At 49.0% G+C, this 20502-nt stretch overlaps 2 protein-coding genes and 1 long non-coding RNA gene across 5 annotated transcripts; all 3 read right to left on the bottom strand.

The window, feature by feature from the left end:
• Nucleotides 1–3018: 3018 nt before the first annotated feature.
• On the bottom strand, nucleotides 3019–13782 carry LOC131741219 (serum basic protease inhibitor-like). Of its 3 annotated transcripts, XM_067014208.1 has the most exons (5): nucleotides 13710–13782; nucleotides 10813–10866; nucleotides 10326–10484; nucleotides 3770–3961; nucleotides 3019–3309 (listed from the first exon to the last, which is right to left on the bottom strand). In XM_067014208.1, exons 3-5 carry the CDS (start codon nucleotides 10417–10419, stop codon nucleotides 3284–3286), a joined length of 312 nt encoding a protein of 103 aa, XP_066870309.1. In that variant the 5' UTR covers nucleotides 10420–10484; nucleotides 10813–10866; nucleotides 13710–13782; the 3' UTR covers nucleotides 3019–3283. The 3 variants fall into 3 exon arrangements, with proteins under 3 accessions (XP_066870309.1, XP_066870310.1, XP_058893878.1); XM_067014209.1 differs by lacking the exons at nucleotides 10813–10866; nucleotides 13710–13782 and adding an exon at nucleotides 10867–10894; XM_059037895.2 differs by lacking the exons at nucleotides 10813–10866; nucleotides 13710–13782 and having other exon boundaries at nucleotides 10326–10565.
• Nucleotides 13783–14226: 444 nt separating this feature from the next.
• On the bottom strand, nucleotides 14227–18899 carry LOC136792617 (uncharacterized). The gene is made up of 3 exons (XR_010836673.1): nucleotides 18868–18899; nucleotides 18221–18272; nucleotides 14227–14254 (listed from the first exon to the last, which is right to left on the bottom strand). It is a non-coding gene; the product is annotated as an uncharacterized lncRNA (long non-coding RNA).
• On the bottom strand, nucleotides 14275–14687 carry LOC131741216 (large ribosomal subunit protein eL42-like). The gene has a single exon (XM_059037893.2). The coding sequence runs from the start codon at nucleotides 14656–14658 to the stop codon at nucleotides 14338–14340; it is 321 nt and encodes a 106-aa protein (XP_058893876.1). The 5' UTR covers nucleotides 14659–14687; the 3' UTR covers nucleotides 14275–14337.
• Nucleotides 18900–20502: the final 1603 nt, after the last annotated feature.

Here is a 20502-nt window from a genome sequence, read left to right on the forward strand (position 1 = left end):
CATGTGCTGCCCAAGGAAGTGAGCTCTCTGTAGGAGGAGGTATAAAAGCTGAGGCTGGTTGAGTATTTACCAGCTAAATGTTCTAGCATTTAATTATTCAGAAGCCTTCCCCAGTTTTCCTTCCACCACCAATCACTCCTTCGTTCCAACATCCACTCACCTACGTCCCTCACCTCTGATGGGTCTGTTTCTTAGGGACGATAAAGGCGCCTGCCTCACTCCCCTCAGGAGCTGGGACTTGCAGAAGGGAGCAGGAAACTCAGCTTTAGGACAAGGTCTCCCATGCAAATGAGGTGCTTCCCTCATGCCTCCTGGGTATCTCCTCTTCCTCTGCCCTCTAGCGAGGGGACTCCCAGGTCCGTCTATGTTCAGTGTTGAGTGGACTTTGACGAACACTTTGGGGTCTCCTCATGATGCTCAACAGCAACTTGGAAACCAGTACAGACTCCAGTCTGGGAAATGGATGAAAGTAGAATCTTTGTTCTCATCTCTGCCTCTTTGTCTTACCCCCCAAGTTCATGTTTCTCCTCTTCTGGTAGAATCCAATTCACCCTTCCAGACTCAGCTCAAACCTTGCCTCTTCTGGGAGGCTGATCTTGACCTCTCAGGTGACAGCCAGGGCCTCCACCTTGGCTTTCAAAGCACGTATGTTTCTGAAACTCTATGTCTGCCTTCTAGGCTGGGCAGGGAGCTCTTTGCACGTCAAGACTGTCCTGGTCCAGAGATGCTCTAAGTGGGGTACACTGGGGGACAGGAGAAAACATCTACAAATTTCTGCTTATTTCTCTCTAGCCTACCCTTTATTAAAATTTATATTATTGGGACTTCCCTGATGGGCCAGCGGTTAGGACTCAGCACTTCCACTTCTGGGGGCATGGGTTCAATCCCGGGTTGGGGAACTAAGATTCCGCATGCCGTGTGGTGTGGCCAAAAAAAAAAAAAAAAAATCTGTATTGTTGAATACTTCAAGTGTACATACTAGTGCAACAGGGTGCATATAATTATAATATAGAGATGGGAATATTTACTCAGAATATTTACTGATGTGGGTGTGAGTAATCACATAGATTTGGAAGCTACTCACAGAGATTTGGTCATTACTGTTTCCCTGGTTCCTATCACAAAACACACACTAAATATCAGTACATGTTAGAGTGATGAGTGGACAAAGGAATGAGTGATGTTGCCTGGGTTTAGTCTCTTATAATGTCTCATAGTTGCTAGCTGGGTGACACTGGGCAAGATACTTCCCTTTCTTAGGCCCTAAATTCCTCACCTATGAAATAAGGATTTTGGATCAGTTTCTGTCCCACATGCCTTCCAGCATTAATTCTTCTAGGTGAGGTTGGAGTCACTCCTCCAGTGGAGGACAGCATAATTTAGTCAGTAATTATTCTAGCAAGTGTTTAAATTGCACTAATTACATGCCAGGCTCCCTGGTCTAAGGGCTCAGCATGTCCCAATTCATTTATCCTCACAACAACCCCATGTAGGAAGAAGACAGGTGCAGAGAGGTTAACTAACTTGTTCAAAGCCACATAGTGTGGCAGACGTGTGCCCACCTGACCACTGACCACTGCCACCCTCAGTGTTGCTGGCTGACATCCAGCTGCCAGTATCTGCAGCTCTTTGCCTGAGGGATTTCTTGGAGCTACACAAGAGGAAGCCAGAAGTCCCCAACCAATGAATCACAGGGAGTTGGTATGTCAATGCTATTTTACCTCCTGGGGGAGGCAACCACGCGGAAGGTGTTGACCCCATCTGGCCCATCCCCCCATGGGAACTCATCCCTAACAGTGCCAGTGGGCTTGCTCACTCAGTGTTCGTTGGCCGCCTTTCCTGCCCTTTCTTACCCGCCCCCATCTTACCCAGCAAACTACTTTCCCTCTGCTTCTTCGGAACTGCAAATTAAGGCAGATCCACGCTCTGGATCTTTACAGACTGGCTGGGGAGTTGGGCTCTTAACTATCTTCCTCCCTGCAAAGGACAAAAGCTTTGGGGCAGTCTGCTAGGCTGTCATGGTTAGGGTCCTGCCATTTATTCACTGTGATGGGTTCAACTGCGTCCCCCACCAAAAAAGAGATGTTGCAGTCCTAACCCCAGGAACTCAGGATGTGAGTTTCTTTGGAAATAGGATCTTTAGTGTGGTGACTAAGAGTTCATTAGGGTGGGCCCCCATCCAATAGGACTGGTGTCCTGATAAAAAGGGCAAAGTAGGTCACAGACAGGGAGAATGCCATGTGAAGCCTGGACTTATGCTGCCACAAGCCAGGCCTTCCAGGAGCTGGGAGAATGGCCTGGAATAGATCATTCTCCAGGGCCTTCAGAGGGAGCATGTCCCTGCTGACACCCTGATCTCAGACTTCTACCCTCCAGAAGTGGGAGAGAATAAAAATAAATAAATAAACCACTCAGTTCATGGTGCTTTGTTACAGTAACTCCAGGAAACCAACGCACATCTCCATACCTCCATTTCATCTTCAAAGGAGTCTCAGAAGATTAGATGAAAGAATGCCAGAAATATGCTAAGCACAGAGCCTGGCACATGGCAAGCACTCACTAAATGGGTAGATGCTTTTCTTTAACTGAAGTGGCAATGCCCACCCTACCACGTGACCTCAGGGAAGGAGGTTCCTCAGAAAAGTGGACAGTTGAGTCTCATGCTTCTTCCTTTCTCCTTCGGAGAGTCCAGGAGAGCAACCCGCCCCCAAATGTGACCTGGTCCAAGAACTGAAGAACGAAAGCTCTCATGTTGAGGTGTCTCTCACCGGGGTTTTTGTGTAGCTTGGGGTGGCCATTCAGAGGTAGACGGTGCTGTAATGGGTGTGCTTCCTATACCTGGCAGGGCCCCGTCTGAGGACAGGAAAAGGGGAGGTGTCCACTGCTCTGCAGACTAGCGAGAAGGACCAGCATCTCCGTGGACCCTAGTGGTGAAGGTTCTTAGGGGCAAACCACAGAATCCACTCCAGTTAGTTTAATTAGGAAAGGAATTTATTAAATATAAGATTTAAGCCACAGACAGATAAATATTCAACATCAGTGTGGGGAAAAGGAGTTTCTTTATTGAAAAATCCTCTGCCACCACTGACACTCAGGACTGGATGCCAGAACTTCCATCGCCCCCTCCAAGGAGTGCCGTGATGGTGGAGAGGGGCATGAAGGTGAGGAAAGAGGCGGGGTTCTGCTGAGGAGGGTAGGTCCGAGAAGGAAGCAGAGGAAGAGGCTCAACTCTTTCAGAAGCCAGAGCCCAGCCCTGTGTGGGGCCTCCTAGGACTTCACCGTCTCAGAGGCGCCCAGCTGCCCGGCTCTCTGCAAGAAGAAAGGAAATGTTGATTGTCATCACTGAAGCCCCTGTCCTTGATAGTCTACACGCTGACAGAGCCTTGACCTTCGCAGAAATGAGCAAGCACAGTACTCCTGACACTAGGATAACCAACAAGAGAAAAACCAGTTTGCCAAGCCTAGGTGGGGCACTCAGGAGCACTGCAGACCCACTGTGCAGGGTGGCTGCCTCAGTGTTCCCGTCTGAAAAAGGAGAGGAGATGAGCGGCTTAGATTATCTAGAGGGCGATTCCAGTTGTGACCTTCTGCCAAGCTGGTGCATGGAGGATGTGCTCAGTCTGTGGTTTCACAGGACACTGCAGCCACTTCTCTTGGGCAGCAGTGAGGGGGAAAAGACACCGTGCAGGTGTGAATGCTGTATGGCCTCCTGAGCTCCACCTCTTTCCCCAGACCTTCCCCTCCCATCCTGCCCCGCTCCCTTTCTTACCCCAGGCCCCGTTGTGGCCACCACAGGTGCTGATGCAGTCCTCCTTATCCAGGAAGTTGTTCCGTTTCCTTCTGCACCCACCGTAAGCAAAGGTCTCGCAGAGCCCAGACTTGGCGTTGTAGAAGTATCTGCGGAACAGGGCCCTGCAGGGACCCGTGTAGGGAGGCTCCAGGCAGAAGTCAGGGCGCAGGGCTGCAGGGACCGGGACGGGATCTGGGTCAGTTATGAGAATGGTGATCACAGCTCGGTCTACGGGGTCCGCAACGGAAACCACCAGTGTCTTGACATAGAATGATGGGGCTGGGGGTGGGGCATTAGCAGAGCTTGAAATGTGAAACCTCCATTTAATGGTCTGCATTCTGAGGCATTATTGTTACTGTCCTTAGGTGTGAGGATGACATGGTGATGACGTAAAAAACCATACACCCTTCATGAAGTATTTATGGAATGACTGGCGTGATGCCTTAGATTAGCTTTAAAAAAACTCTGGGGGAAAAAAAGGCCACACATAAACAATAATCTCCCTATGTTGATAATTGCTGAAAGTGAACAATGTGTACTTAGGGTTTATTATATAATCTTCTGTACTTTTGAGTATGGTTGAAATTTTCCACTATTAAAAAAGTGTGAAAGAATCATGCTGTGATGGAGAAAGTATTTACTTTGGCTATCTCATGGGGGTGGCAATACTAGAATTTTGAGGGGTGTGATATGGTGATTTATAATAAGAAATATATACTTGGTCTTTGTTCCATCCTGGCACAGAGCTTCTAAAACACTTGGAATTTCCTAAGTGAGGAGAGCAATACATGTGTCTTCAGTTAAGTGACGAGGGTGACTTTTGGAAAGCCCCTAGGTAACCCAAGGATGGGGACTGGTTGCCAGGGGAAACGAGTGCCTGATCAGATGGTTGAACATTCCTACCTCCAGGGAGAAGAGCGGGGGTGGAAGTTTATCAGTCACCAACAGGTTAATGATTAAACCAATCCTGACTATGTAATGAAGCCTCCCATAAAACGCAAAAGCATTGAATTTGGAGAGTTTCCTGGTTGGCAAACAGGAGCAGATTTGGGCAGTGTGTACTGATGAGAGAGAGCATGGAAGATCCGTGCCCTTTCCCCGTACCTTGCCTTATGCAGCCTTTCCATACGGTTGTCCTGAGCTGTATCCTTTTATGATAAACTGCTAATCTTGTAAGTAAAACGTTTCCCTGAGTCTGTGTCGCTCTAGCAAATTAATTTAACTCCACGGTGGTCGTGGGAACCTCTGATATGTAGTTGTTGGTCAGAAGCATGGGTGACAAGCTGGACTTGTAAGTGGCATCTGAAGATGAAAGGAGACCTGTGGGACACAGTCCTTAACCTGTGGAATCTGACACTATTTCCAGGTTCCTAGGCTTAGGACTGGTATGACGGTAGCAAAGCCGGTCAGTGTTCCCTGAGGATTCGAGAATTGCCTGGTGGTTTGGAAAAACAAACACATAGCGAGAAGAGGAGTCTTAAAACTTTCCTTACACATCTTTATATCCTCTCAAGTTCTTATGAGCATATATTCCTCTTGCAATTACGAAAGAAGAAATATTTAAAATAAAATACACCACAATTTTTACAATGAGTAAATTTACATTTTTAGAGGAATACGTATTGACATCAGAAAATGGTTGCAGCATATTGTGGAGTAAAAGAAGCACTCCATCCAGTGACATATTAGTTTTGTAAAGCTTAAAACTCCTGCCGTGAAGATATGAGTGTCAATCCCTTTTTTAGCAACAGGTCCCTTCTTTCAAAGGAAAACTTATTAAAAGAAACCTGGGTGTTGGGTTGGAGCCCCATCCTCAGCCCTCTCACTACCTACCCCCAGCCGTTCTCTCACCCCTTCCTACCCCAGTACCCCCAAGTCTCAAGGAACATCTAGTGCAAATCCCTGGACTATATTCTTTAAGGTCTTAGAGGACCCACTCTTTGGCTGTGTGACCTTAGGGAAGACAAGTAACCACTCTGAGCCACAGCATCCTAATCATAGAAATGAGCATAATGATCCCAGCCTTAGGGACTTGTTGAGAGGATTACAGTAACTGACAATCGATCACCACTCAATAAATATTAGTTATTAGAGTAATTGTTAGATGCACTCATTCAATTTTAATTTAATGTTCCAGGGTAGTGTCCAAGCTAAAAATCACCTGTGGACACAATTGCCCATTAAAGCCCTTCCACCCACCCACACCAATGCACAACAGACGAGTCCCAAGGGACCACCCTGGACATCCACAGTCAGGTTTTCCAACATTGGGACACATGATGCTTCTTTTCTGGAGCCTCAGATTAAGTAAATGGCTTCCTTTTATTTATTTACGTATTATTATTATTTTTTTTGCGGTACGTGGGCCTCTCACTGTTGTGGCCTCTCCCGTTGCGGAGCACAGGCTCCGGACGCGCAGGCTCAGCGGCCATGGCTCACGGGCCCAGCCGCTCCGCGGCATGTGGGATCCTCCCGGACCGGGGCACGAACCCGTGTCCCTTGCATCGGCAGGCGGGCTCTCAACCACTGTGCCACCAGGGAAGCCCAATGGCTTCCTTTTAGAACTGTAGTGTATCAAGAACACATTTATTCTACGTAATGTTTTTAAATGTGTATTGGTCAGAAGTTGGAAAAATAATTATATATTTTAGACATACGTTGTCAAAATGTAAACTATCTTGACGAACATTTAAGATAGGAACTCAAATTCTCTGAATTATTCAATGTGTCTATTCAGCCATAGACTTCTCGATCCCTTCAATTAACCGAAAAGAAAATCCTGTGAAACACAGGCTAATCACATAAATGTCCAGAGAGCAGAGGGAACGCTCTCATTTATGAGAAAACCTTGGCATCGATTAGAAAGTTGCTTTCTTAAGCATAAGGAATGGCAGTTCTCTATTTAACAGAAGAATTTCCTCTCTGAAGCAGAAAATTACATCTCATAGAAGATAGTAGTTTCACTTGAACTTGCAATCAGGAATGAGGCATATTCAGGTCTCAATATAAAGCTCTTGGTCTCAGCCGAGCAGGGCCAGGATTAGAGTGAAGCAAACAGGCAGGTCAAGCAAGTGCAGGGTCACATCCTGTCTTTATTTAAAACATTCACATTGAGTGCATGGTGGATTTTTGCATTAATTTTTGCTTTTTTACACTATTGCAATCAATTATGATTTATCTGCATTATAGGTTTTTTTAGCCTCCCTTTAAACTCTGGGCTGGAGGTGAGTGCTTCTCACCTCACCCTAGTCCCAGCCCTGCCACGGATGTGGGGCACTTCGTCTCTGGAGGCTGAGGAGGTGAGGAAAGGGAAGGCTGTGCTTCCAGAGGACACGGGGCTGCACTGTTCCCTCCTCATCTCTGGCTGAGCAAGTCAATTAGCTCCTGTACATGAGGACCTCAGAGTAGAAGAATGTATCCGTAATCTTTGGGTTGCAGGATTTGGAAATCTTGATTTACTTTTTTCTGTTTTTCTTTATTGTCTAAGTTTTAGATAGTGAACACACACTACTGCATTTATGTATCAGGAAACAGCAAAAGAAAGATAATTAATTGTTCAATTAAGGAACAGAATTATCCTCTACAGAGCAACTCATCCATGTTATTCAAGAGAACTGGGATGGACCCGGGGAACAACATAGGTACACACTCCATCATGGCTCACCTGGACCCCTGCAGCAGCCTGCCCATGGGCCTCTGTCTCTGCCCTTGGCCCCCTAGAGGCCACTCTCTGCACTGCAGCCTCTGGGATCCTATCCCATTGCTCCCATGACGGTCGCTCAGTGATGCCCCATCTCTCTCACAGTCAAATTCTGATTCTTATAAAGTCCTACAAGGCTGGTCAGGATCTGCCCCCGGGGCCTCTCTGCCTCATGCCCTTCCGCTCCCCTCCCCTCCACCCACTCAGATCCAGCCACCCTGGTCCTGACTGTGGCTCAAACACACCAGGCAGGTTTTTTTTGCAGCCTCTACTCAAAGCTTCCTTATCACAGAGGGTTTCACTGACCCTCTACAGAAAGAGCACAAGCCTCGTGTATCCCCATCACTCTCTACCTTCAAGACACTTGCCATGACCTGGTATACTATTTCCACCTACTCAATTGTCTGTCTTCCTTCTAGAAGGCACTGGTTCTTGTGCTATGTTTTATTCACAGCTGCGTCCCCATACCAAGAACAGTGGCTTGTAGGGGCTTGATAAATATTTGTCAAATGAATGCATCTCCCAGTTCATGCTCATGCCAAGTGCACAGACACTGAGTAGAATGAAAATAATTAAATTTTTGTTAGTTAAATGTGTGTTTGATGAGGGGGCACTGAAACTGAGCAGGACCCTGTGGGGTTCTGGGCACAAAAGCCTTTCTGTGTTGCCCTCCACCTCCATGTCTTATTTGCAGGAAAAAGGCTTCAGCCTCCTAGACCTTCCAGAATACCAAATGGCAGATTCAAACAGTTGCTAATCAGGGAGGGATTAGGGAATGCAGAAACAAAGGAGAAGCAGTCAAGAAACAATAGTGTCCAGGTTCTTCCAGAAGGAATATACTTATCAATATCTTTAGTTCTTCTGCAGGAACTAAGGCCCCCACCCAGGGGGAGGATGGTAACTTCTGGCTGAGCACAGGATTCCTGGAGCACCGCCCTGTTACCTCACCACCAACCAATCAGAAGAAAGTCACACACCCTGCAGCTCTCACCCCAAATTTTGCCTATAAAAACTTCTCCCCCCGCCCCCCTGAAAAGCATGGGGGAGTTTGGGGTTTTTAAGGCATGAGCCAGCCTAGTTTCCTTGCATGGCCCTGCAATAAACCTTTCTCTGCTTCAAACTCACACGTTTCGGTTTGTTTGGCCTCACTGTGTGTCAGGCACACAAATGTGCATTCGGTAACAACACGCCTGGATAATTATGAATCTAGCTCTAATATTCTGTATCCTGAGAGGATAATAAAATAATAGTCAGACATGGGGGGAAGGGAAAGGGCCTTGAGGTTTTACTAATATTCTAACAGCCTGGGAGAATCACAGCCTTGACCCCAAGAGCAAAGTCACAGAAGTGTTGCATTTCTTGCAATAATAATGGAGAAATAATGTCATGATTGACCCCTAATTATCTTTTCTTGAAGGAAGGAGGTAGGTAGACAAATCTTTTCAGACTAAGACATCTTGGTGGAAAAAGGACATTATTGGGCGTGAAATGTGAAAAAAACCTCTATATTCATGATGGATAATCCCTTGTAAGAACTTGTTTGGTAGTTACTTCTTGTACAGGTGGGGAAATTGCAGAAAAGTGACTGACCTCAGGTCTCAGAGCAGGTGAGTAGTAAGGCCAGGTCAGTATATGATCCTGTTACAACCCATTTGATGAAGCACCTGACATCTGCAGGGAACTCTTAAAATATAGATAACTGGTAAGAATTTCTGGGAGCACTGCTCCCCACTTTTACTCCCCTGTACCTGAGCCTCCTCCCAGCCACCAAAGCCCAGGGATGTATGACTCTGGATTTCTTCCCTGACACCAAATATGTGGTGTCTCTACCAACACCCACCAATTCTCCACCGCCAACTGGGCGGCCCCCAAGTCAACTCACTTCACACTAAATCCGTGGAGTTAACACCGACCCCAGCGGTTGAAAGGTCAATGCCATCAGATAGCCACCACTTCAAATGACAGCTACATGCCCTTGGGTCACACATACTTCTGACCAACTGGCTATAAATCTGGGGGCTCTGGGAGCCCACTTTCAACTTTCAATAATGTACTAGAACGACTTACAGAACTGAGGAAAGTCCTTTACTGACAGTTCTGGGTTATTATTGATAGAAAGGATAAAACTCAGGGACAGTTGAATGGAGGAGATACATAGGGTGAAGGGGGGTTGAGGGGTGCAGAGCCTCCATGCCCTCTCAGGACAGTCCCCCCGCACATCACCTCGAATGTTCACCACCCTGGAAGCTCTCCGATTCCCAAAGTTTAGGGGTATTTTTAACTGAGGTTTCAGTAGGTAAGCAATTTGATTGAATCATTGGCCACTGGTGGCTGAACTCTCCCTCAGTAACCTCCCCTTTCCCCAGAGTTGCTGGGGATTGACGGTTCTAACTCTCTAATCACCAAATGGGATTTTCTGGAGTCCAGCCCCATCTTGAAGCTATCTGAGGTCACTTTCATTACCATACAAAAGACAGTAAATTCCATGGGTTTCAGGAGGCCTGGGCTTGGAACCGGGAGAAAGATCAAATATTGACCTTTTTATTACACTACAGTGAGGTTCAGGGCCACAGCAGAGACCAGGAATAGAGAGTTTCAGAGATGGGGTCCCCGGTCTTGTAGAGTTAGGCAGGATAGTTTGTTTTAAAGCTGAAAGCATAATGATTTCTTTTTTAGAGTCATGAAATGTCCCTGGTTTTTAAGCTGCCCAACTTCCCAGGAGAACTCCCGAGAGGGCTGTCGGCACCCACCCCAGCCCTGCTCCCCAGCCCCGTCCATGGACTCCCCTCATCCCCCCACCACCAGCCTGCAGAGGAGAGGTGAGCCGGGACTTACCTCTGGCATGGCTCTTGTGTTTATCCCCCGGGGTGCAGGTCACCAGGGTGCCCAGGAGGACGAGAAGGGCGATGGAGAGGCAGAGCCGGCTCATGTTCGTGGCCTTGCAGGAGGGCTTCTGAGGAAAGCTGGGGGCTGACAGCGCTTTTCATATCCCAGCTGAGGGGTGGGACAGGCAATGAGGAGGGGAGTGAGGAAGGGGAGGAGCTGGGCTCAGTCCTGTTTATTGCCCAATCTCCCCACCTAACCAGCCTTCCTGCTCATGCCTGCTGGGGCCAAATGCCCAGTAACGGTGCTTCTCAGACTTGACTCTGCCTGGGAGGCCGTGGAAGTAAATACACATTCTCATCCCCCAGGTCTGGGTGACGCCTGAGAAGCTGCATTCCTAGCAGGCTCACCGTTACAGGTATGTCCCCAGGCCCAGTTTCCCCTCCTATGAAATGGTCCACAGGACAACAATTTGATAGCAAGCCTGGAGGAGACTCACCGGGGTGGAGGAGAAGGGTAGAAGGCACAGAGAAAAGCTGCCTTTCCCACGCACCTTGGGAAGCAGAGCAGACGAGCCAAGATCAGGAAGAGCTGAATCTCAGAAAGCCTCCCACATTCTCTCCCACTAACCTGCGCCTCTTCCTAATTCTTTGCCTTTACCTTAATTCTTTGGAAAGATCACACACTGGTAGCCTATGAGAAGTAAAAGTCACTGGACTTCTTTTGTAAAAACAAACATGAGTCTCTCCCCATCCCCTGAGGATGAAGTGCTGGCACCACACCACGCTGTGTGCACAAGTTTGTAGGCTCAGAACGACCATTTCGGTCCCGCCCAGTTACTACCGAGACCCTCGGGTCTGGATGTGAGTGAATTGCCAGGACCCTCAAACAGTGGCAAACACCCTCGGGAGAGGAAAACCTTGATATCCATCTTATGCTGGAGAAAAACTTACCTGGGATGTCGGACCCTGTGGCACTGTAACTGCATGTTTCACCATGAAGGGGAATGGATTTACAGGCTCCCCTCAAAATATACCACATGGCGTGTTGGTTATTTTGAGCTGAAGACATTCAAGGCCCAAAAGACTCAGGAAGAGACAATTACTATTCCCTTGACTGCCTAAAGGATTTAGATAGAGGGCCTGTATCAGGAAGAGAGCTAATCCCAGATAACTCTTAGTATCAGTAACACTTATCTACCTGCCCAGCATGGCAAACATTTGTTAATCCGATATCTGCTTTTCTCATCTTCCTGGAATTTATCTTCCTCCCCTCGGAGCCCCAACCCTCACTTCCTTCTCCTTCACTCAGGATGGCATATAAGCCTCAATTGCCTGACCATCTTTGGGTCCCAGGTCTTCGGGGATGCTGTACGTATGAAATTTGTTTTTCTCCTGCTCATCTGTCTTATGTCTAGTTTGTCTTACCAAACAAGCCAAGGAACCTAGAAGGGAAGCAAGGAAAGGTTTCCTCCCCAACAACAGTAGGAGGACCTGGGTTTGGCAAATTACTTAGTGTTCCTGGGCCTTGGTGCCCTCATCTGTAAAATGTTTATAAAATCAACTCCATTTCTTTGGGATGCTGTGAACACATTTGAGACTAATGAATAGAGAATGCTCAGCTCTGTGCCCCTGGGTGGTAAATACTCAAAGATTCAGGGTTCCTCTTATGCTCATCAATATGACACCCAACTCCCAGTAGGAATGTCTGGATCTGACCTCAGGCCTGTGTTGAAATAAATATCTAGATTCAGGATGAGCCACTCCGGCCTGGGGTGCCATGGCAGCAAACCAAAACCTAACTCTGGGTCCTTGTAGATGCTCTGCAGGTCTCTGGACCCTTGGGGATGGAGACTTCCCACTTCATGAAGTGTGAAATAAAGTCAGGATCACCTAAATTGTCTTCTTTAATCGTTTTAAACAAGGGAAATGCCTGCTTTCCCTCTGGGGTCTGGGGCTTCCCTAACTGAGGTCAGCCTTGCAGGCAGTATACGCCCATGTGACTGACCACAGTAAAAACCTGACTCCCGGGCAGGAGCGAGCTTCCCTGGTTGGCAACTGCTCGGATGCATTGGGCTGAGGGAAGCAAGCAGATTCTTTGCGGCTGGACAGGGAGGAGACATTTGAAAGCTTGTGTCTGTGTTCTTCCACCTTCACCCCGTGCATTTTTCCCCTTTGTTGATTTGCCTCTGTATCAATTTCCTGTAAACCTAAGTATTACACCTTAGTGTCCTGGGAGTCTTTTTATGATTTAAACCTGAGTGTTGTCTTGGGGATTCCAAACACAGGTAGTTTCCATTGTTATCTCCAAATAGAAACTATATCCACAGAAGTTAAATAACTTGTCTGAGATCACACAGATAGCAAAAGGCAAAGCTGGAAATTAAATTTCTCCTGTAGACATGCTTGTAACAACTACTGGATGACAAGTGAAGATAATCTAACATAATTGATTTCTCAAATAGAAAACTCAGCAACTGGAACAGAAAATTGATTTCAAGACATAATACAAGAAAACTTCCTTAAAAAACTCTGTAGATTGAAAAAACATTCCATGTTCTGGTAAAAAAAAAAAAAAGAAAAAATGATGCAGAGTGATACCAAAATATCCTTGTTCAGTTACTGAAACTCAAGGATAAGCAAAGAGGTTTTAGGCATTCCGGTACAAAGAAGTAACCTCTAAGGGAGAAAAATATTTAGGCCATTTCATAGCAACACTCCATGGCAGAATTCAGTGGACACATCCACAATTATTCTAGGAAAAGACAGCCAGCCTTCTGGCCTTTCCTGAAACTTACCAGAGATGCTCCCACTTTGCACCTGCTGCCCCCTCTGGCTATAACACTCTCCCCTGATGGCCTCATGTCTCCCTCTGGCATTTGCACAACTCTCTGTTCATAAGCTGCCTTCTTGGTGGTGCTCTTACTCATGCTCCCAGGTAGAAACTGCAACACCATTCCCTGCCCCCTTCCTCCACCCTAGTACTCCTTATGCCCTTTCTGTTTTCTTTTTTCTCCAGGACCCTGATCTCCCTCTAACATCCACAGAATGTACTTGCTTATTTATTTTGTTTATTGTCCAGTAGTGCATAAACCTCCTAGAGAGAACTTTCTGTCTGATTTGTTCACTCACAGAGCATCTTAACACCTAGAGCAGCGCATGGCAAGTGTTGGAGACTCAGTGAATAGTCGTTGAGTGGATGAAATTAAATCAATGGGCAGATACATAAACAGCAGAATTCCAAGTTCTCCTTTTCAACCTCCTGCAGGTGTCATCACATCTGGGTATCAGTGTGCTTCCCCCCACTCCCAGCAACCTCAGAAGACAGGTGTGACACAGGACACCTTCCCACAAACATCGTGGCAGCATCTCAACTGGCCAGACACGTGCTGTTTACCTGGCAGTGGTTCAGGCAGAGGCTGAGCTGAGGGCAGGCGATGTCCAGCTTGGAGCAAGAAGCCTGCTTTTCTGGGTAGAAAAAGGAGTAAGCGGTGTGGGCAGAGGGGAAGCAGGGAGAAGAACGCTTCAGAGGATGACCTCCCACCACCCTTCACCTGGTTTCACAAACAGAAGAGCTGCCTACTTGAGTGGATTTCAGGGGAGCAAGAAGATTGCCTGCAAGTCTCTCCCCTCTGCTCTCTCCACCAACAGTTTTGAGATTATTGGACCCCAGTTTGAGTCCCAGCTCTCTCTTTTCCTAACTTTGTGACCTGGAGCCAGAAATGTCCCAGAGCCCCGTGTCTTCAGGTGCCACACGAGATCCATGCTGCCCATGTCGTGGGGTTGCTGTGGAAGCAGTGGAGGCAACAGACATATATTCCTTCTCCCTGCACAAAGTCCTTTGTTGTAATAATTACAATAGTTAATACTTACTTAGCCTCTTCTATGTGCCAGGCATATAGCATTTGATGTACATTAACTCATCTAATTCTCACAGTAATCCTAAAAGAAAAGGAGAGGAATTGTTTTTTTTTTTAAACAATCTCAAATGTTTATTGTCTTCATAACAAAACAAAATATGAAGCTCAGAACTGGATCACTTGGCCCTTTCTCTTCTTATCTCCTCCCAGCTCAAAATGCTTGCATCTCTTAATAGCCAGCATTCTCTTAGATCTGCAGGTCGGCTCAACACATTCAAGCCTCAGCACAATCTTCTTTGTAGTTTTAGCCTTTTTCCGGAAAATCGGCTTAGTCTGCCCACCAGAGCCACTCTGCTTCCTGTCATACCGCCGCGTTCCCTGGGCGTACAGAGAACCCTTGCCCTTCTTATGCTGTGTCACTGTGTGGGGTTGGTGCTTGCCACACTTCTTACAGAAAGTCCGGCGGGTTTCAGGAACGTTCACCATCTTTGCGAGAGCGCTACCGGCACGGAAAGCGAGAGGAATTGTTAATATTCCCTTATGCGGGCTTCCTTGGTGGCGCAGTGGTTGAGAGTCCGCCTGCCGATGCAGGGGACGCGGTTTTGTGCCCCGGTCCGGGAGGATCCCACATGCTGCGGAGCGGCTGGGCCCGTGAGCCATGGCCGCTGAGCCTGCGTGTCCGGAGCCTGTGCTCCGCAACGGGAGAGCCCACAACAGTGAGAGGCCCGCGTACCACAAAAAAAAAAAAAAAAAAAAAAAAAAAAATTCCCTTATGTAACAGATGAGGAAACCAAGGGAAACCAAGGCATTAAGAGAGTAAGTAATTTGCCTAAAGTCACACAAGGTAGAGACAGGATTTGAACCCAGGAATCCGGCTTCAGCCTCTGTGCACCATGCACTCTGCTGCTTTGTAAGCTGTAAACTATAGTGCACATGTGACGGCTTACACACCCACAGTCTCTTCCCTCACTCCCATACATTCACTCCCAGTGTCAACCGTGTAGCGCCAAGGCCCCCTCTACTCACTCATCCACACATATTCAAGCAATCTCCCATTCACACACACACACACACACACACACCCTGTGCCCCACTTCCAGGGTCAAGGAGAAGGGAGCTGGTTCAGTGCCCAGAAGCCCCAGGAGCAAGCCCAGCCAAGCGTCAAAGGGGCGCACAGCTGGGGATGAGCTGCAGAGGACGGGAGGGGCAGCCTTCCTGGCACCAAGACACCCTTTCCCTTGAGAAGGGCAGGAGCTCTCAATACCGAGCTGCCCCCGGACAGAAGGGCGTCGGGAGCGGGGGACTCACAAAACAAGCCACTGTGTGTGGACGGTCTACCCTCTCCTGAGACATTTCACATGTATGATTTCGTTTAGCCTCACGTCGACCCTACACCATCGGGGCTTCTCATCCCATTTTGCCGGCGAGAAAGCAGAGGCTCAGAGAGGTGGAGCGACTTGCTCAGGACCCACAGCAGCAGACGGCACACCGGGATTCCAGCTCAGGAGGCCCTCTGGTCCTGCCCCGCTGCCTGCCTCAGTCTGTCCGCCTGAGACCAGCGAACAGCAGACACCCCTCTCTGCTCCCCGCTCCTCTCTCATCTGCCTGTCTTTCTCTCCCAATGTCCTCCTCTCCTGGTCCTCCTCCCTCTGGGCCAGGTTGGAGGCCCCCAGACCCAGGAGCCCCCAAGGGGCCTGTCCTCCTTCCACCTCCCACCTCCCTGCTCACGAGTGACTGAGATCTCTGATTACAAACCTTCCCGGCCCCTTCGGGGATCTTCAGAGAAATCACAAGGCGGGAGCATCACAGGGGCTGTATATGGATAGAGAACAGTGATCATAATACCATGGGACCCCCAGTCTTATGCCAGCTTCTAGTCCTCAGTTTTTCCTTCTGAAAAATGAGAAGCTTGAGTTCCACGCTGTCTAAGGCCCCTTCCTGCTCCGACGGGAGCTCCCATGGCCTGCTGGGCAGTCTTGAGCTCTAGCAGGTACTTTTCATGACACCTAAGCTTCACACACTTTCTCTCCCTCAATGCTTAGAGTGGAAGAGAGTGTTTTAAAGATGAAGAAGTGGAAGGGGTGCTCAGGGAGGGGTCCTGATTTCTTCAACCACTCAGGCAAAAGCTGCACCTCCTTGCTTGGACGCCTGTGCAGCCAGGGATGGCGGCGTGACTTTGGGCAAAAACGTTTCTCTCTCAGATGTTCACTCCACACCTTTAAGATGCTCTCTTAAATCTGTAAAGTCTATTTCCATCTGGACAGAGGAATCAGGGACTCTTGCCAGGCCAGGCACCCCAAGTCTTACCCCCAGGGCTGGGGGAGAGCCCAGGGCAAGAATGCTGATAAGGATGCGCTCCCCAGGCTTTGGGATCCAGCTCTCTCCCTAGGACGGCCCTGCAGCTCCAGCTGGCTGGGGAGGTCCCCTGACCTCTGAGAACAATGTCCCCGCAGTGTGTCCTGGAAGTGGGTCCTTCTCTAGAGCATTGAATCCAGCCTGGAGTGGGGATGCCTCTCTTTACCCCTGCTGAGCTTCAGCGATGCCTTTGTCTGGGGCTGTGGGAGGGAGAGCCCCGGGCGGACCTGGTTCCATCCGCCTCGACCTAGCCAGGGACTCCTGGGTCGGGAGCTGCAGTCACTCCAGCCCCCGCCCCGCGTGGGTCCCCCGGGGTTACCACTGGGCATGTGGCACTCCTGCGTGCAGTTCAGGTCCACCTCTAGCTCGGGGCACACGCCTGATTTCTCTGCTCCTGTGCCTGGGAGGCGGACGGGCAGTGAGGGACTCAGTCCCGCCCTCAGAGGATGCCCGCCTCCTGTCTGACGACCCCAGATCTCAATCTCCCGGGAGGAATTGAGAAATCTCAATTTCTCGCTGGAAATCTCAGTCTCTGGCCCTGGCGCCCCCTACGGCCTTCAGAGGGCCCCACCTCTTGGCAGGGGTCCCCAACACTTGGGAGGGCTGGAGTGACCTAACCCTTGGCTTCAGAGCCCTCAATCCCTAGGGGACCCCCGCACGGATACCCACACCGCACAGCTGAGCTTTGGAGCTTGGGCAGAGTTCCCCTCCTACCACTGTGTCTCCAGCCTCAGCACAGAGTCTCTCCCCACATTTCAGCTTTCAGTGGTCTCCCCACCTCCAGCACATTGGACCTCACACCTGACAATCCAAGGGTCACCACATTTAGGCACCAGGGATCCCCGCATTTAGTCTTCATGGGTCTCCCCGTTTCCACACCACGAATCCTCACCTCTCTGTCCCCAGAGAGGCTAAGCCTCTGCTGGCTCCCTCATGGTGCTCCTGGTCCCACCCCCCTCACCTGAGGCCAGAGGAGGGGGAGGCCCTGCAGCAGGCCAAGGAGGAGGGTGGCCATGAGGTGAGCGAGGTAGCGGCAGGCAGCCATGGTGCAGGAGGGAGGCACCTCCGGATGGGGAGATTTAACCGTGTGCCTGGAGGAGGGAGGTATTGGTGGGGCCCAGCAGGCTTGGGTAGAGGACTCAACAGGCACCTGGGGCCGGTTGCCACCTCCTGTCATTTCACAATCCCCCAGGATCAGGTGTCACTCTGGCCCCAGTGGGAACCAGGAACCTAAGCTGCTTCCAGGCCGGTGCAGCTCGACCAGCTGCAGCTGGACCCTTGTCCACTCCTCCTTCCCCACCTCCCTCCTGGGGCCCGTGGGCAGGGCAGCAGGACGCCAAGGGTTAGACTCAGGGGTTCCTATTCCAAGACTCAGGGGTCTCCCGGGAATGCCCGCCGTCTGTAAAGGAGGAGGAAAGGGCAGGACCCACAGGGAGGAGGCTGAGGATGAAGTGGTTGGATTTGGGGTCAGCAGATCAGAGTGCAGATTGCTCTTTAGAGATTCATGGTGGAGCTGTCGTGTGGGGATACAGAGCACATAGTAGGAGCTACAGGAAACCTTATTCATGAATCATCCGACTGGACACAGGAAACTGAGGCCAAAGAAAGTGAAGCACCTATTAACATCTAGAGCCATTTCATGTGTGTTTCTCCCTCCCTGTCTTTTCCACACCGGTACTCTCTCAGGACTCACCGCGTGCAGCTCTGTGTCCAATGTCTCACGGAGTCATGGATCTTCCCGGAAGCTGTGAACAGACAGATATTGCTGTCATCAGCTGTGCCTGACCGATGGACTGGATGTGCAGAGGGGGTACCCTCCCACCCAAGGTCCCATGAGAAGCTGTAGAGACAAGCTTTGATCCCGAGTCTCCATCCCTCCAAGCCCTTATTTTTTTCATTCCGTCATAAATATACATTCTTCGTGACACATCTAGGGCACACAGCTGGTGTAGGGAAAGTAATTCAAGGAGGCTTCTGCGCTGGCTTTGGGTGACGGGGTCTGGGTTTGACTCCCACCCACCTCCACCATCTGCCAGCTGAGGGACCTCGAGTGAATCACTGCCCTGTTCTGAGCTGCCACATTGTCATCTCCAAAGATGATGATAATATAAAAATCCCTTGAGAGCACAAATGGCATGTTTCTGAATGGAACAGCTGTGCCCTCCTTCAGGGCTAGATACAAACTGACTGACACTGGAACCCCAGCTCTGGTGCATAACAGGTCATACATAGCTCAGTGGCTGTGATGACTTGAAAACTGGTGTCTCCTGTTAGTAAGGAGACTGATAAGTATACACCAAGCTTTAAAATGAAAGCTGGTAAAGGCCAAAACACAGTTACCCAGCAAGAAGAACCTTCAAACATCCTTCCTCATCCAAAATCTGAGGTCCTTAAGCCCCAGGAGGTCTTTGCTGCTGGAGGGTACAAGGGGCGGGGGCAGTGACCATTGAGATGACAGGTGAGTCGGACTTGGTGACAGAAGTACATCCAGCCACTGTCCCCACAGATGGGTCCCGGGGAAAAGAGGTGAGAATGCCTCCCCAATTCCCCTGTTCAGCCTGGGGACTGGAGACCTGTCCTGGTTGGGAGGGGCCAGGGCTGTTTACTCTGAGCACAGAGAACAGTCAACAGCCATGACGCAGGAGCCAGGCAGGGGCACAGCCCAGGGCGGCTCCTGGAACTCAGTCTAGGGCAGCAGAGGCCAATTGGATGAGCAAATGGTCTTAGTCTGTGGACCCAGCTGCCTACTGGACCTTCAGCCTCAGGCACTGCTGCCGACAGCCTTCTCCTGGCACCTAGCCAGCTCCCCAGGCCAGGAAACTGCTTGGCCTTACCCCTCCCCAGCCCTCTTGGGCCCCCCTGCAGGCTGACTCTATCTTACAGGAATGTGGATTATTAGTCTGAGTCAGAAGGATAGGGTAGGGCTGAAGGATGGAGAAGAAAGTTTATTAGGTCAGTGGCCAGAGGCAAGCAAAAGCCTGTTAGCTTTGTGTGATGCTAAGCTCTGTGCTAGGTACATTCATCTATTTTTGCTTCTGCATAAAAAATAAAAAGAACAGAGCCTTTAAAACTAAATACATTCAGATCCGGATCAGGGGTTTGGCTATTTCCTGTCTACGTGACCTGGAGCAACACCTCACTTTTCAGATCTACATCTTCTTCCTTAAAAGTGGTACCCTGATAACTGTTTTGTAAGCTTATTTTAAGGATTAAAGGGAAGAGCATAAACCAGAGGTTGGAAATCAGGCTAAAATATTGTAATGTTAGCCCACATCGTACATTTAAAAATTTTGAAATACCTGCCAAGGTTTAAGATTGGGGGATTTTCACATAAAAGTAAATTTCTAGCATCTGTTGCAAAAAGTAGACAATTTGGTAACACAGTCATGCAAACTCCCATGGCAAAGTTCAACTAGAGAAGTGGGTCTCAAATCTCAGCCAGCTTCAAATCCCTTAGAGGGCTTGCTAAAACACAGATTTCGAGAATCCCACCCCCAGAGCTTTTATTCAGTAGCCCTGGGGCGAAACGTGAGAATCTGTATTTACATGTTTCCAGGGATGCTAATGGTGCCGCTCAAGGGACCACACTTTGAAAACCATGAACTGTGCTAAGTAGAGCTGCTCTCTTGTTGTAAAGAGGAGCGATCTCTGCAGTTTCCATAATCCCCACCGAAACCTACTGTCTCCCCTGTCCCCACTCCCACTCCAAGGACTTCCATTCTCATTGCTCATCTGACTTGGAAGGTGTTTAAAATTGTGACCTCTGGCGTGAGCTCACAGTACGTGTTCAATAAAAGGTAACTTGTTATTATTGAACAATCTTATTCATTAGGTGTTATTTTTCCCATTTTTACAGATGAAGAAACTGAAGTTCAGCTAGGCAAAGTGACTCACTGGAGAAAACAAGGCAGAAAAGCAGACTGAAGACCTTGCCAAAGCAAGCCATGTGGTCCCAGTTATTTAAATGTTATACAC

The sequence above is a fragment of the Kogia breviceps genome, chromosome 14 (genome assembly GCF_026419965.1).
Source record: "Kogia breviceps isolate mKogBre1 chromosome 14, mKogBre1 haplotype 1, whole genome shotgun sequence".
NCBI classification, from domain to species: domain Eukaryota; kingdom Metazoa; phylum Chordata; class Mammalia; order Artiodactyla; family Physeteridae; genus Kogia; species Kogia breviceps.